We start from the raw sequence: 17056 nt of genomic DNA on the forward strand, positions 1-17056 counted from the left end.
AACAAAAAAACATACCTTCAAAACGTACCTTACAGCTAAGCTTCTTTGACTTGGCGTCAGCTGTTCTTCCCTCCGTGCCATTCCTTTAAGCACAAGGAAAAAAACACAGGAAAAGTGGCTTCAGGCAGAACGGAGTCAGAGACGTTATGTTCTGTTACTTCATGTTGAAGACACTCACTCAAAGGCAAGACTAAGAAAGGATGTTACAATGATGTGCACATACTGTACTAGCCAGCATAACCAGCTCTACCATGCAGATGTACAGGGATCACAGCGAACCTTTGTATTGACTATAAACTGGCAGAGTAACATAAGTGCTTTCCATAAATCACAGGACATCTGTGCCATCTCTTAGTGTATGTTTGACACAGTTGGCTCAATAAAAATTGTACACGTGTCGGAAAGAGGAAGAACTTGAGTTTCAGAATATACAGTGGCGTGACTTGACAAGGGAGTGAACTGAGGGGTCAATTCTGAAGTATAATAAGCATTCCCTAATGATCTTAGACCCATTTCACTAGTCAAGTGAACCACAGCTGTACCACACTAATAAATCATAATAGAGGTCAAATGGAACTGTAAAATGGAACTGTGGTTTCTTGCCTTGACCAAATATATGTGATGGTGAATTAAGTCTTATTAGATTTCTTTTCTGATTTTAACAAAGAGAAGAACAGTTAAAGCAATTCTATGCTTTCTAAAAGACTAACTATTAAGAGTATTCCTCATCAGAGGACGGATAAAGTCTGTGATGAACAGGTCTTTACCTTCAATTTCAATTTGTCAATTTATCACAATGGCATGGCTTGGTCACTAAACGTCTGAGTATATTGTGAAACACAATGTTTTTCTCTACCACTATCCATGTGAATTATTTTGTGGGCAAACGTGCACTAAATGTCCACACAGGGACACTGCATTATACCGTATACCTATATTAGACAAGTGTTCACCTTATTCTGCTAAGGCTGTTTTTCACAGCCAGTGGCAACATTCATACCCTGTCACTTGTATTCAAAATCACAACTCTACCTGCACAACGGTAGAACACATAATGACAAAACATATCCCAAAAAAGAAACTTCATTCTATAGCAGCATGAAACTTCCATGACACATTCCTTCCTATTACAGCGATCAGACATGCTACTGTAGATATAACTTTAAAATAGCAGAGATACACTCAGACAGGACACTACATTTTACAGTTTTTTTGGCGGGGTGGTAACAAATGCTTTATTTAAAATAACACATTATTTTAAAAGGAACACATGGAAATGTGATTCGGAAGTAAGTTCAACTAAAAGTTCACATTGGTTTTTCATTAATGTAGTGTGGTTGAGATAAAACACTTCCATGTGACCAAGCATTATGTAGAAAGAGAACATAAAAACCTGAACCTCCTTTCATCTCCTGAAAATTATTGCAGCTCCACCGCAAATGTCTGAAAACAGATTATGAAGTAATAAAAATACCAAAGGAAGCTAAATTATAGTACTTCTTACTGTTAATTACAACAACTGCAATAGCAGTAAAACTATAGCTCCTGAAATGCTTCAGTTAGAGTACTGGAGAAAAAATAACGTCTGACTCAAACCCAGTGCTTTCTACAACACGCAGTGTTCCCTGCAGGACCTCTGAGCAGTTGTCATCATAGCCATCTTCTGTCCTCCAACTACGCAACAATGATCCCCATTTCCCACATTCCCTCCACTCAGTCCCAAGCTCCTTCCTGCGCTGACAGATTTAAGGCATGTCTGGGCTTCGCCTTGCACAAGAAGAAAGTCAGACTTGCTTCTCCTTTGTGTTACAAGCTTCTGCGATGCCAACAGCGACAATATATAAAATGGTTTTCAAAAGAGAAGCGGGCCGTCCGGCCTATCCAGCCTGCCTGGTTGCTGGTAGATAATGGATCCAAGAATCTCATCCAGCCCTGTCTGGGGTGCCGGCAGGGTAGGTTTCTCCAGAACCCCACCACGCTTCAAGTAAAATAATGCCCCTGTCTCAGTTTTGATAAAACGTCAACAGAAACAGAGACCTTTCAGTACAGAAAAGGCCTACAGAAGACGCTTGTAGGTCTGTTTACCAGACCAGGTGAGGACCCGCAGAGGTCACTTCCAGACAGGAAATTAGACAGACATTTTGTTTTGTTGACCCAGGCTGGTACGCACCTGAAGTAGGCTCTGCAGCCTTAACATTTTTTTTAAACGTTTTTTCTTTCCACTTTCCAGCACGGAAGTAACCTCTGTTTGTTCCTACTGTGTGTCGTAACAGCTGTTACTAACTGCACAGAGTGCTCTCACTCCCTGGAGTCTGGATTCAGCATCCGTGGGCTCAAACCGATAATGATAATGTGTGATTCAGCAGTCATGTTATAAACAACATTCAATGGAGGTACTATTAACATGCTCTTTATTCTGAGGCAAAAAAAAACATAATCCACAGCATATTTCACACTGTGTCACATCTGAGGTCTTAGGGCAACACCATCCTATTTCAACACTGTTCTTTCAGGGACTTAGTTTAAAAACATTTTAGTACTAAAAAATAATTATATGACTCATTTACACCTTGTAATCATAGTAACAAAAAAACAATTATTCTAAAATTACAACGCTTACTTTAACAAAACAAAAGTGCAGATTTTTCTATTTCTGTTATCACCAAAAAAGGCCGAGTGCAACAGTGCAATGTTGTTTTGTCTTTGGTTGTAAAGATGAAAATATACCTCTAATAATCTCACTGGGTTTTACTTAAGCTACTGTAAGTACAGTCATGCATAGTGCCAAAGAAGAAACTTAATGGAACATCATTATAAGAAGGGCACTGGCTAAAATAAATTCAAAAACCTAAAGCATTTGTCTTTATATAGGCCATCACACATTTTAGACACTACATTTAGTTATTAGCACCAAGCCTTGCAGACCACAGATGGGAAGGGAGATGAAGAGAAAATCGGTTCAAGTGTCATTATTTAATCATTTCAGTCCTGTATCATACTTGATTCTAGTCCACAGTATCAAGATCATTTCCTCCTGCAGGATTGCAGCTGTTAATAAGCTACTTCACATTATCCCCCTTAGATATGAAACGAAGGACACTCTGCAGTATTACACACTCACAATTCATACAACGAGAAAGCTGTGGATCTTGTAGGTTTAAGTGTTCCCCCAAAATCAGGAAAGGAAAAAAAACTAGAGCAAAAAGCTTTGATGCTTCTCATTAACCATTATACACTAGTCAGATTAACCTGCTCTTTAGTTGCAAACCTAAAGAAATCAGGAATTATAGAATTAGAGTGCCTTGAAAAATATTCAGACCCTTGCACTTGCACATCTTGTTACTTAAAAGCTTGTATTCACGATACTTTGAATATCTGTTACAAGCACAACCTACTCCACACCTTCAAAGCAACAAACAAAAGGATGTAAAAAGGTTATAGGAAAGGAAAATGGAAAAGTGATGATTGCATCAGTATTCACCTCCTTTGTTGTGTCAAACTAATTTAGCAGCACAAAATTACCTTGACAAGCCACACAGTTAGTTGAAAGTGTACAATAATATTGATTTACATGATTCAGGATAAATACACCTCTCTTTGTAAGGTCTCTCAGTCAGGTAGTGAATTTAATGTAAAGAGTCAACATGAAGACCAAGGAGCTTTCACAACGACTCGGGGATAAAAAGTTGGAGAAAGCCATAGACCAGGAGAATAAACTGTACAGTAAAAACATTTCAAAGACTCTTAGTATCTCTTTGAATGTGGACAAGGAGGAACCTGGTTAGAGATGCCACTGTGTGACCAATGACATTTGAAAGAGCTGCAGAGTTTAGTAGCTGAGATGGGAGAAAATACTGATTTCACAGGTCTGAAAACTCTTACCATCAGCACGTTTTATTTTTATCTTTGGTTTTTGCTGACCTTTACTGTAGCTTCTCTGACATGAGAAGTCTTCAGTTTGAGCATTCTTTTTTTAATATAATATTCTTTTTTTTTTAAAATGTCTATTTGTAGTTGGAGTTTCACAAAATTTGAACCATAGGGAGGGTCTGAACACTTTTGCAAGGCACTATATATCTTTTACAACACCGGTTAGAAAATTTTGTATCATTGGGCGCTGCAGTCCTGAATTTAATAATAACTGTTCATCTGCTTTACATTAAGAACTATTTGCAAGGAAATCAATTCATTGCAACACTAGGACCTTTCTTAGTGGTTCGTCCTAAGACTCTCAGAATTCACCTTTCAAACAGGAGGTTTTTGCTCCTCTCTGTATCACAATCTGAGCTGTATTCTCTATAAAACACAAAATGTACAGTAAATAATGTCGAATGTCTATTCATATACTGTATACTCTGTTTGGGCAGCTCTTCGAGTCAGAAATCTAACTGTCTTCCCCCTACAGTATGTTAAGGTAAGGCTATGGCTTTTATATTTTATCACAAAATGCTGTATTTGATTGTACGCCACCACAGCATTTTAAACCTGAAGCACAGAGAACACATTACAGTAACCCTTCCCCTCCTGCAAATATTGCACTGCTACACACTGAATTAGACCTATTCATCCCCTTGACCACATCACTTGGAATTCAATATATTTGTGAATTTTAGGACATATGGAAGAAAATATTTAAAAGGCTGATGGAAATCTAGTTTCCCTGCATGGAGTTTGGTACACACGATCAAGTGTACAAAACACATTAAAACACATTCATCTAACAGAAGATTTTTTTCAACAGTAGATTTTATAAGAAGCATGAAATCCTGCAAACTGGTCAGGTAAGAGGGTGTCCTGAGGGCAGAGGCAGAGGCTGTTCTTTACCTTATTAGCAGCATCTGCATATGATCCAATTCGGTACAAGAAAAAAAAAACATTTCCAAAGCAACTGCTGTGCTCACAAGCCATTGTTTCTGAGTGAAATGACAAGAGTAACTGCATACAGACTGGGCTTAAGTACTTTTGATTGATAAATACATTTAAGTACAAGCTCAACTATGAAGCAACAGGAAAAATACTCCTAATCTATGAGTGCCCACAAGCAGATGGGCACCAAACTGAGGTAGCTGAGGTACCAAACTAAATGACCCCAACGCTACACACAGTCTCACGAGAAGAAACAAGCGTGTCTGTTCCTGTTTATGCAGTGAAATGCAGAGCCGTCTGACCAAATTAAAGAGCACTGTCTTTTCTTATTGCTGCCTCAGAGAGGCTTGGACAGCTTGAGTGACATCTGCTTAAGCATGACTTGTTTAATGCTATTCCCAGTCCCCATTGTTTCTTAATTCAAAGTGTTCTCTCCTTAAAAGCGGAACCTGCAATCATACAGTACATAAGTGGACTGTGACATCTTACAACATTTCATGTTAGGAGCCAATGGAGTATCTAACATCACAGGAAAGATACGCACAAGATTAAAGCTGAATCCCAGAAGCTGGCCATAATATTCCCTTTGAGTCAAAGTCAAATAAAAGATTTGGCATTTTATGAATGGAGCTTATCCACAGTTTATCCTCAGTGGAGAGCTAGTTGAGGGAGTCCACAAATGGTTATGTCTGTCAATGCATATTTTGCATTAAGGGGCACGGAGTCATTGCTGTAAACTACTTATTGCCTTAAAGTTGAGTACCGAAAGGGAGCTTCCTTGCCCAATGCTTTTTCTTTTAACATATACAGAATTACCAAATGCTGTGCACTAGTGTCTGCAGAACTGCTATTTAATTTAACACGTTTTAACACAAGAAATGAGAAATGTCTAGTGTTCCTATATTTGTACTATATTTGTTCCTACATACTGTACTTGTGGATTGTCAAAACGTACAGAATTAAAAGAGAAAGTTTCAATACACTCCTTGTCACGTTGGTCTTTCCTGAAGCTTAGAAAGAAATTGCAGGCTTCTAGATGTAAATATGATGAATATTTTTTTCAGAACAGCATTTAATATAGTGACATATGTAAAACAACCAAACAAGTTCATGTTAATTCCACTTATTTTTTCTATATTCTGCATCCTTGCAAAAAACACTCAAAAGCTTTCTTCACTTCTTTCAGATCACTGCTCTGCTCTCGGCTTCCTAAATAAGAAGCAAGCATAAACTAAAACAAACCTACAGTACTTGGAATATGAGCATTACCTGAATAAGATTAACACTCTTGATTTTATCCACAAAACCTATGGCCTTCTGATCTTCTCAGACCAGACTGACACCTGAAGAAGGCTCCACAGCCGAAACGTTGTGCAATTCTTCTCTTTTCAGCTTGGAATAAACCTTTACTTGTTCCTTTGAAGCTGTACAATGTTGAGCTGTGAATAAATCCCGTCTGTTATTACTCTGTCTACTCAGGGTGTTTCACTGGATTCTGTACTGGGTCCTTCACTTATTTACTTCCACTTTCTTATTTCCACAGTACCTCTTGGGTCAGATATTTCTGCCATAATGATTGTGGAATTCGCGGCTGTGCTGGTTACAATCAGATCTATTGTATTTTCTGACTAAATTAGATACTACCACTGCAGGTTTCATGGAAAGTGCATGTTGGGAACCTGCATAACACTGCTTAGTTAAGATCCTTGCTCTGTCGGATACATAATGTAAATTGTTGCCAGGGACCTTCTGCTGTACATACATGTTTAAGTACCGATCGCCCAGAGTTTTACATTCATTTTTTCCACAATGGAAAAAAGGCAAATGAGAAAATGTCCGCTAAATGATTGTCACACTAAATAGTATAACTGAATATTGATACATACTTCTACATCCTCATAATTTGACTATTGAAACACTTTACTTAGTGTGTTCTCTTTAATGTACTAAATGAGCCTCTGTAAGCCCCGTGTGCAGTGATGCTTTTTGCTCTACGTCAGCACATCCCCTCCTCTTTAAATTGCACTTCAGAGGTCAGAGCCATCAATCAGGATTCAGTTTGTGTTGTATGATATTGCTGTCAAAGTACGGACAGCAGTCCCCGTGGTTCTCTACCTCCATCCAACTGCGCTGCCACTGACTGAAGATGCCATAGTTCTTGTTTGACAGGAGTGAGTCTTTGTGTAAAAATGGTGGGAGGGGGAATAATACACAAGACCTGTGCACACAACCTCCATGGCACCTCCGGCTGATGGCGTCCCCCTCCTCCCCCCCCCCAGCTCTCTTCCTTATTACCTTTCCAGCCACCTTGCTCGCACAATACAGCCCCATTCAAACTGAAGATTGACCCTTTACAACCTAGTTCTCAATCAGCGGCCTCCCCTGCTGTCTCAGGCTGTTCTCCCTGCAGCTCTGCAGCTCCTTTGGCCAGCAGCACTGGGCTACCCAGCTACGTCACTCCCCCGGAGAACACAGACACACGCGCCGCCCGTCAGGCTGCTTGCTGAAGGTGTTCTTCCAACACGCATTTGTGCTTTCCGAGAGAATATCCGCAGTCTCGCAAGAGACCTCAGACAGCCCACTGAAACAGGACAGCTCACAGCTGTAGCTCATCAAGACACCCATTTCCTGCAGCTGTGCCCTCCAGGACGAACACCAGCTATTGGCCCAGCACAAACACGGTATCGTTGATCGCCTCGTCCCTCACGAACTGGTCAAAACGCTTCAGCCGCAGGGTTTTGACTGACGGGTCATGGAAACTAGCAGCAATTGGGCCTGCTATCACCCTTGCAAGCATACTATAATTATTAAGAGGTACTGGACCATGAGGACATGATATTGGGATAGTATAGTGAATAATTATCTACATTGAAATATATACAGTAGCAAATAAATACATTTTTACACTCCACCACAAAGACACATAAAATTAGACCTGAAGAATAAACAAACATGAACAGGATTTGATGCCTGAAGCTCAGCTCTACATGCCTCCAGTACACCGACTACAGACGATGTCAGAAGAAGGTCAAAAATGCGGAGAGTGGAGATCAGCCTTAACTCGCATTGCAGTCCTGCAGATTCTCCAACCCCGTCTCAGGGTTTGGAAAGGTAATTGAACATTTGTGCAAAATTCAGAGTAATGAAAATGAAATATCTGTTACATCACAGGTTAAAACGTACGACTCGTTCTGGAGGTCTAGAACATTTTTGTTATTACTCGCTGTTACCTTACGAGCGCAGGCTTATTCAAATGAGAATACTGCTCTGTGTTTTTGATAATTTGACCAATCAACCTGGCGAGGTAGTTAAGATAAAGACGGCACCAAGAATCCAAGTTCAAGGCAGTACGTGTCTTTTGGCTTTGTCAATACTTTCTATCGCTTCAAGCTTTTACGAGAATGCTTTCCTTCTTTTGCTTCTGCAGCAGCTGTCAGAAATAAGTAGGCTGTTAAATGCTAAAAATCACTAATTAAGCGAGATCAAAAGGGAATCGGCTCCAGACAGAAAGACCATTGATGCAGTGTAAATTAGTCAATCGAGCGTTTGCATTGTGAGGGGTGTGGTGTCTACAGCTGCACATTTATTTTCACCAACTGTTGACTGAAATGAAATGTCCCGACAATATTGTTTTAACAGAACAGAGATTTAGATAGTCTGCTATAATCACAACCATGATATTGTACATAACTACAGTTCTTAATAGTAAAAAAACACTCCAGATGGATGGTCAACTCGGAGGGTAATGACCTACATTCTGCATCTAGTGAAGACAAAATGACTGCTGACTGCATGTTAAAGGGGGGCATGTCATTGTAACATACATACCAAAAACCGCTGAACACTAAAAATAAATAAAAGCGCTTAACAGCCGTGCCTAGTATTTCAATAATTTATGTTATGTACTATATGCCCCCTCTTGAAGTGCACTTCAATCAATCTGGCCTCCTGTAGCAAATGGGTTCGACTCCCCTGGACAAGAACACTGTGTTCCATCCAGCCGATTCTGAAGTTCTGACTCAGCTGAAGACCAGGCTCCACACCACCACCACCCCAGTGAGAGAACCCGCTGTCCAGATCTATTAGAAGCTCTGCCGCTCGCGACATTTTCTTCATATGCTCAAGCCTGATCTTTTTACTAAAGCTTTTCATGCACAGTTCAGTCTTACTCTTGGTTTCGCCAAGTCAAGTACAGTCCATTTTCACCTTCTGTCGTGTGCTCTTTGCAGAGCGGTTTGGAGTTCCCTGAAAAGCCCTCATGTGTAAAATTGTATTACTGAAGGGCAGCTTCCTCTGTTACAAAAAGACGTAAGATATCAGCAATGTTAGGGAGTAATTAGTTATGTGCAACTAGTTACTCTAATGAGATTCAGTAGAGTATAACTAATCATTACTTAAAGGAAATACAATAGTGGATTATGTTTTTGTGAAAGGCAACTTCACTGCTCCTCATTACTCTGTAGTGAAGGACTATGGCTAACACAGGGTATTAATCAGAAAATGCTTCATTAATTCAGTTACAATCAAGAACAAGTATGTAAAACAATTATTGGGATAAAACATGGTTTATGCTAAGCAAGGCATTATACAATATACAGATCTTTTAGTACAGTACACCACTGGTTTAATGGGGCTAATTTGGGGCAAGGGCGTCTGTTATTGCTGAATGTTCAATCACAAGTGATGTTTTGTCAGCCCAAAAACACAACATCAATATATACTGTATATAGTATTATATGCTTTCTGGATCTTTTGACTAATGTTTTAACTACAATCAACGCAGTCAATGAAAATTATTCTTGTACCCTTTTTATCATAAATATACAAGGTCTTCATTTCATGTGTTGTAAATATACTGTATAAAATTAGCTAAAGCGTGCAAGACACAAACAGCGCCTACCGTAATCACAAGCAACTGACCTTCCCCTATAGGGCACCATTGACATTCCTGAATTTTAAACCTATGTAGTATTTATTTTGTGCTTGTTTTAATATTTATGCATTTTACAGTGTTTTTTTTACATATTGATAGCATTTTAGTGTACTTTTCAAAATTATAAAGAATTCACTATAGCATACAAAACACAAAACACCCATTGTTAGCAATTTCCCTACCCTATAGGGCACCATTGATATTCATACCTTTTAAACCTATTTAAAGGTATATTGTACAAAAGATGTTAATTTATTATTGTTTAGGAAGTTAGTTGTTTTATTATTTTTGCATTTTACTGTGTTCTTTATTGTGAGGAAGGTCCAGTATTTCTGATTTTACAGGCAAAACTCCCTATTTTGTCTGTTAAATCCCAAGTTTGTTAAACCAAGGGATTACTCTATACTGTATATATTTTAATTCTCGTAATGGTTTTTAAACTTCTATTTTATAGGTGTCCATTTCTCTTTTTCTAATGACATGACTCCACCTGAAGTGAAAATCAAGCATTCTTGTGGCCTCTATACTGAAGACAATATACTGTACAGGTTGAGGTTAGCAACAAAGTAGCTAATGTGATTTCTTCCATACAGTACATACCATATAGCAAAAAGGGAAGACCTATGCAATTATATTTTATATAACAGTTCCTATACTGTAGGTGGCACGGTGGTATAGTTTCTGCCTTGTAGCGCTAGAGCCCTGCGTTCAATCTGAGACCTGGGATGCCAACTGTGTGGCGTTTGTATTGCAGAAAGATACAAGATGTGAAAAAAGGGTTAACTAATTCCTTTCTGCACAAAGACTTCTTTTGGTACGAGACATTCCATGTTTAAGCACTTTTGAGTTATGGCAGGAGCAGGAGTTAACTGATAAGAGATTCCAAGTGCGAGCTGGAGACTCTCGAACCATGGGCAGAAGAGACCAGCCATTCAGAGTGTTCAAGGTCTGGAGAACGTCCGAACACAGGTGACCTCCCCCCATCACCATAGTAACAATTTGCGTCAGAAACGGCTGAAGTTGGCTATATACTGTAAACTGGAGCTTTACAACACATTCTCTGAGCAATTCTTCCCTGCTGGCAATAAACTCAGTTGTTTCAACTTCATCTCGGGATCCAGAACTTATTAGTCTGTTACAACAGTATGTTCTCCACATGTTCTCCTGGGTTTTCATCAAGTGCTCTTGTTTCCTTCCCCCGTCCAAAGACATACTGGTAGGTTAATTGGCCTTTGGGAAAATTGGCCCTGCTGCCAGTGGGCGTCTGTGTCTGTATACGCCCTGTGAGGGACTGGTGTCCTGTCCAGGGTGTATCCTGCCTTGCGCCCATTGCTTGCCAAGATAGGCTCTGGCTCCCCCTGTGACCCTGTATTGAATAATGCAGTTCCAAACCGGACAGATGGAATAATAGTTCCTCGTGTGTTTAACAATGCCAAAACATGAATGTAGACCACTTACTCAGAGTTCAGCTGTTTACATTTTTAAATGTAATAAATCATCAAATATTATTAGATTGACATTTTTAATTCCTCATCACATTCTTCGGATTTATTCTTGACTTTTTTCACTAGTGTTAAACTATTGTCTTTTACCGTAAATACCGAGTATATAATACAATACACCTATAAAATCTATATTAAATATTACTTGTAAATGCTGTACTGCAGTCCTACAATACTACAGGGAATATATTAACTTTTAGTGAAGTATTATCTTTGAATGCAAGACCTGGTCATGCATTCACAGTACTGAAGCTATTCACTACTATAACCCCAGCAAGCTGCATTTTTTTAAAACAATAGCATTTTTGCTCAGGTAATTGAGCAAATTGCTTCTGAAAAGAAATTTCCACAGCACCTTGATGTCAGCACTTATGTCATCATGGACTTATGTCCCTTTCCTTTCATCATACTGTTAGAAGCCATTAACAGAACCCGCTGCTATTTAGTTTTTATTGCTGCTTTATTCTCGTCATAATTGAAGATGGCGATGCAAACTTTTTTTTTTCCCCAGCCGAGACAGCAGTGACATTAAAATCAAGCATCCCTCATGTGTGAAATGTCAAGGGAGTAAAATTAATTGAAAGGACCACTGTAGGCCGTGCGAAAGGCATCAGTGCTCTGTACTTCATTTTGATGAAGCTCTTGTATTACAGCACACACATCTGTCTCTCTTGCTGGCAAAACAGATGAATGCTGTGACGGAAAAGGAAGTTAGAATTTATGGCCACGTCCACGATTCGCTAACATACACTCATCTCTTCAGTTCTTGGGCTCCCAGGATCCTAGACCCTGTTGCGCCTTTCAGAATCCACGAAGGAAACACTGGTTATCGTTCCATTCGCGCCTCTTCATCTTTTCTGTTCTGCCGCCTTCGGAAATACAGCAGATGACCAACGCGTTAAGGCCCCGACACCCAGACTGAAATGCCAGACCCCGTGTTTCCACGGCGACAGCCAACAGCCGCCAAGAGCTTCTGTACCACAGTCATCTCTGAAATACTCAAGCAGAGGTTGAGATGCAGGGAAAGGTGGAGGAAAAAAAACTCTGAAATGTGACTTCTACCGTCAAACAGTGTATGGGAAGAAAACACAAAGTAAGCAGAGCTTCAACTGGCTCATTGTTTTGAATGAAAACGGATTTTTTTTTATACCTTTACGACAATTTGAACCAGCGTGTTCTTTCACCACACAAAGGCCATTATTTGTGTTCATTTTTTTAAAATGCTAAAAGACTTACAATAAAATCAGCTTGTCAGCTATCTGTCCCCAGTGGATCACTCTCAAGAATAATCTCTAGCTGAAGTCTCTTAGGAAAACCTCTTCTCTGAAAAGCTGCCTGTGGACACACTTTGCTGTGCTGAAATCCCTAACGCTCACAACCCAAACAGACAGATTTTTATCATGCGATCACTTGAAATTTCATTATCTAAATAAGGTGATAGGTCACTTCGTTTATTTGATTCCAGACAACACAGGACGAGCTGAATAACTAAAATGTAAAACGTATGAAAAGCCAGACGGCATTTTCTGTACCATTAATTGCACTTGTATATAAGAAACAGCATTAAAAATAGCCATTGTGTTTCTAATAATTCTAACGAATAAATGTGTTTGGTATGATATTTAAAATGTCCACTACAGGACAGGGTTTGGTTTTAAACAGAAACCATTTCTCCAGTCCATTTAATGAGTTTGTAAAGGAGTTACAGTATAGACCTGGCTTATGCGATTAAATGTATTCAGTCATTTTTTGTGATAATTTTGACCCAATTACGTTTACTACACTATCATTAGAAATAGTCTATGTGTCTATATGTAAGGCATTGTTAAAATGGCTACCTACTTGAAAGATATATAGGTTGTAGACATTTTACAGTCTTTGTGTGCATCTAATGAAGTCTTATAACACCAGAGCACGTAAAATACAGCATGTGGAAAAGTCCACATGGACTTGAAATGACTGAATAATTGCATTACTTAATACTTATTAAACCCAAAACCATCCCCATTGTACAAAAGACAACTGCACCAAAAATATCATGATGTACAGCCCAGCAAACGAAACAATTTGCTTTAATATCAATTCATAGCAAATGTGCCTTTAAGAGACAGTAAATTGAAGGATCACAAAAAGATGTTGCCTCTTCCATTTTAAGATGAGCCATTTTACAGATGTATTGCATTTGTCTGCCTTGATCTACCTTCAATACTTTTTTTACTTGAGAATTTACCATTTACAGTATACCTGAGTATAATGCTGAAAAAAAACATTTTCATTTGTGTAAGCTGCCAATTAGAGTGAACAGCTTTCTTTGGACTGCAACTCAAATATTTCACACTGATCTGCAAGGCATTAGAGCTTAAGTGGGAGCACCATTCCTAAAAGTAAACCTGGACAGAGGGACAGAGGCAAGTGCAATGCAGATCTTGTAACAGAACAGTTCTTTCCGGACCCTATGCGGACGACACGATCCAGAGAAAAGTGAGGAAACACTAGGACAAAGATCATGCAGGAATACGGGGATGAAAACGGGGGGCGTGTCCAAAGTGCGCAGGTGCCCAGGGGAGTGAGTCTGGGGCAAACAATCCAAAAGTAATCCAGAGGGTAATCCAAAAACACAAGAAGAAGTCCATGGCCAGGCGATCCATCCAACAAGGGATTAAAAAACATGAACCGGGTCGGAACCGGCGGAAGGGGAACGGGAACAAAGATTAAAACCTTAACGGGACCAGGCGTTTCCAGGTCCTGGACTCGCACGATACGGAGATCAGATGCAGAGCCCGGATTAACGTCAGCGCCTGGCTTTTAAGGTGGACTGGGAACAGGGGACAGGAGCACATAATCAAGTCTGAAATGAAAGGGCCGGAGCACCCTTAAGGAGGAGGGACTATAGTCGTGACAGATCTATTTTCATGTTATTTTTCATTGTTTCTGAAATGTTGTCTCTTGTGTCTCACTTTAGTCTCTCAATAAGTTAACATGGGAAATTAAAGAAAACTTTTCTTTGCAATTCATTGTAAGAGAAAATCAAACATCCTAAATTTTTTACGGTTTTATACTTCATAATGCTTGCCAGAGACATACAGCAACTACCAGATAAGTGGTCGTTTCACAATAAGCATTTAACATGGCTACAGAAAGCAGACAACCTCTAGATTAGTCATGCATTGACACAAGAGGGGCACTGGTTAGTTCATTTACACAGGTAATACTGAATACTACGGTTTAACACCTCACTGACAGCACAACCTGCAGAAGCCAACAAAGAAGTAGTATTCTATTGCACATTGCAGCTGAAAACAAGTGGCATAACTAATGGCCACAGCATATGGCTTCCAGTGTTCATATGGAAAAAAACATATATTGTCAGGATACCAAAAGGGTTCTGGAAGGCTACTGCCTTTACCAAAACTGCTTCCTTCATATATATGATTTCATTCTTGACTCACTCTGAAAATGCAGGACACACTAATTACCTTAGAAATGTGACAAATTTTTAATTAGAATGGTTGCATAGGATCATGAGTGTATCTCTGCTATGTATACTTTAGACTCTTGGTAAAGAAAAAGGAAAATCTGTGACAATAATCTGCCAGGTAAAATTTTTGTACCTTTCAAGACAACGAGAAGTTGTCTTCCAGCCTGTCAAAAAAAAAAAAGTTAATATTTGAATGTTGTAAATCAACCTTACCATCATGAATTTCAAACGCCAGACTTGTGATCTTCTGTGTAATTATCATCATTGGTCTACAAGAGAAACAAAACAGCTGTAACTATACTAGAACATGAAACATGAAGACTAGCAGGATGCAGATCAGTGCAATTTCAGCTGTGACCCTTGACAATGAAGTGAAAAAACTTGCCCCCCGTATCCTGTGCAAGAGTCAGACTGGAAATAGCATATTACAGAACACAAATACATTATGTTCCAAGCTCCATGGTCAATTAGGGGAAAGACCTCTGGCTTGGATACATGGACACTTCAGACCCCTTGAGTGAGCAGGAACCAGGCTGGGTCAGAAGGACACAGAACATCTGCATCGTAGCAGCACTTCGTTCAGGAGGCAAGAGATTATTTACACATACAGTACGCATCATCCCAGCCTTTTGAAATCTTGCATAAGGAGATCGTAATATCTGACATTTACTGTAGAATAATAAGACTGCCAGTTGCATTAAATTTGCAATGTAACAGGCACCTGTGCTGTAAGGTATATAATATGCAAGCTAAAGGTTTGCTCTTAAGGGGACACTGATTAATACTGTGTGCCCTCCTACACTACAGAAAACACATTCAGTGGGAGGGAGCTTCCTGAAATTATCAGGAAGCAGGCAGCTGTTGTCCAGATGGCTTTATAAATGAAGAACCTATTAAATTAAAATTAAACGCAAAGTGATATAAAAGTAATTTCCTTGTTTACCTAGAGTTGCCACTATCGATCTTGCATTTTCTAAACATGACAAAATGTTTAGAACGATCTTTAATTCCAATGAGCCAAACCTTTAGTTTCATGCACAGTGCCTGCTACCTTCTGTGAGGCCTGCTATTAATATTGAAGACTTTTGAGCTGAGCAGTAATTAAACACTCGATCTCTCCTTTAGCTTCCCCTCAGAACTAGAGACAAATTCAATTACAAAATATACTGTGCTCTTATCATTCTAATTAGGCTCTTAAACACAGAAGTAATTTCCTTTTCTCATATGAAGGCCAACTCTGTGGTTTGGTAAGGTAGAACAATTGTTTTGAAATTGTCTACTTTTCCAGCCTTTCTAAATTGGTTTGGTCACTTGCTAATCTACTCAACTCTACCTTTCTCTACAGCCTTCACAAGAGACTCACACCAGCACTAGGGTGGGGTAGAGTCTCTGCACATGGTGCTCTGAAATACGCACTTGTCAGACATGATGTCTGCATTTCATTTTGATGAGTCCCCCAGCACCAACAGGTGTGTGAGCATTGACTGGAGGTGTGATGCAGCTCTCTCGTGCAACAGGTGTGCGAGCATTGACTGGAGGGATGAGGCAGCTCTCTCGTGTAACAGGTATGTGAGCATTGACTGAAGGCGTGATGCAGCTCTCTCGTGCAACAGGTGTGTGAACATTGGCTGGAGGCGTGATACAGCTCTCTCGTGCAACAGGTGTTTGAACATTGACTGGAGGCATGATACAGCTCTCTCGTGCAACAGGTGTGCAAACATTGACTGGAGGCGTGATGCAGCTCTCTCGTGCAACAGGTGTGTGAACATTGACTGGAAGCGTGATGCAGCTCTCTCGTGCAACAGATGTGTGAGCATTGACTGGAAGCGTGATGCAGCTCTCTCGTACAACAGGTGTGTGAGCATTGACTGGAAGCGTGATGCAGCTCTCTCGTGCAACAGGTGTGTGAGCATTGACTGGAAGCGTGATGCAGCTCTCTCGTACAACAGGTGTGTGAGCATTGACTGGAGGTGTGATGCAGCTCTCTCGTGCAACAGGTGTGCGAGCATTGACTGGACACGTGATGTAGCTCTCTCTTGCAACACTGCAAGCTCCCCGGTGTGTTACAAGAATCTCTGCTGCACAGCTGGTAGCTCCCCCGAGAGTCTCAAGCCCTACATGCCACCCATCCCTGGCAGCACCACAGCTTCGGGGATCCTGGTCGCGGTGAGTTTATCATACAGCCAAGACGTGGTCCAGCATCGCTCAGCCCGCACCCCGAACAAGCCCCAGCACTGATTTAGCCACTCGAAAGCCATGGCCGAGCAATTATTAAGC

General features: G+C 40.1%; 1 protein-coding gene across 1 annotated transcript in view; it reads right to left on the minus strand.

The window, feature by feature from the left end:
* LOC148840069 (membrane-bound glycerophospholipid O-acyltransferase 2-like) overlaps nucleotides 1-17056 on the minus strand; it is a 132592-nt gene that overhangs the window by 23971 nt on the left and 91565 nt on the right. Inside the window, exons 5-6 of the mRNA XM_088907210.1 lie at nucleotides 14993-15048; nucleotides 29-83 (exon numbers count right to left, since the gene is read on the minus strand). Coding sequence (XP_088763336.1) covers nucleotides 29-83; nucleotides 14993-15048 — 111 coding nt within the window. The remainder of the gene's footprint in view (nucleotides 1-28; nucleotides 84-14992; nucleotides 15049-17056) is intronic.

This window comes from Atractosteus spatula, chromosome 2 (genome assembly GCF_055471065.1).
Source record: "Atractosteus spatula isolate fAtrSpa1 chromosome 2, fAtrSpa1.hap1, whole genome shotgun sequence".
NCBI lineage: Eukaryota > Metazoa > Chordata > Actinopteri > Semionotiformes > Lepisosteidae > Atractosteus > Atractosteus spatula.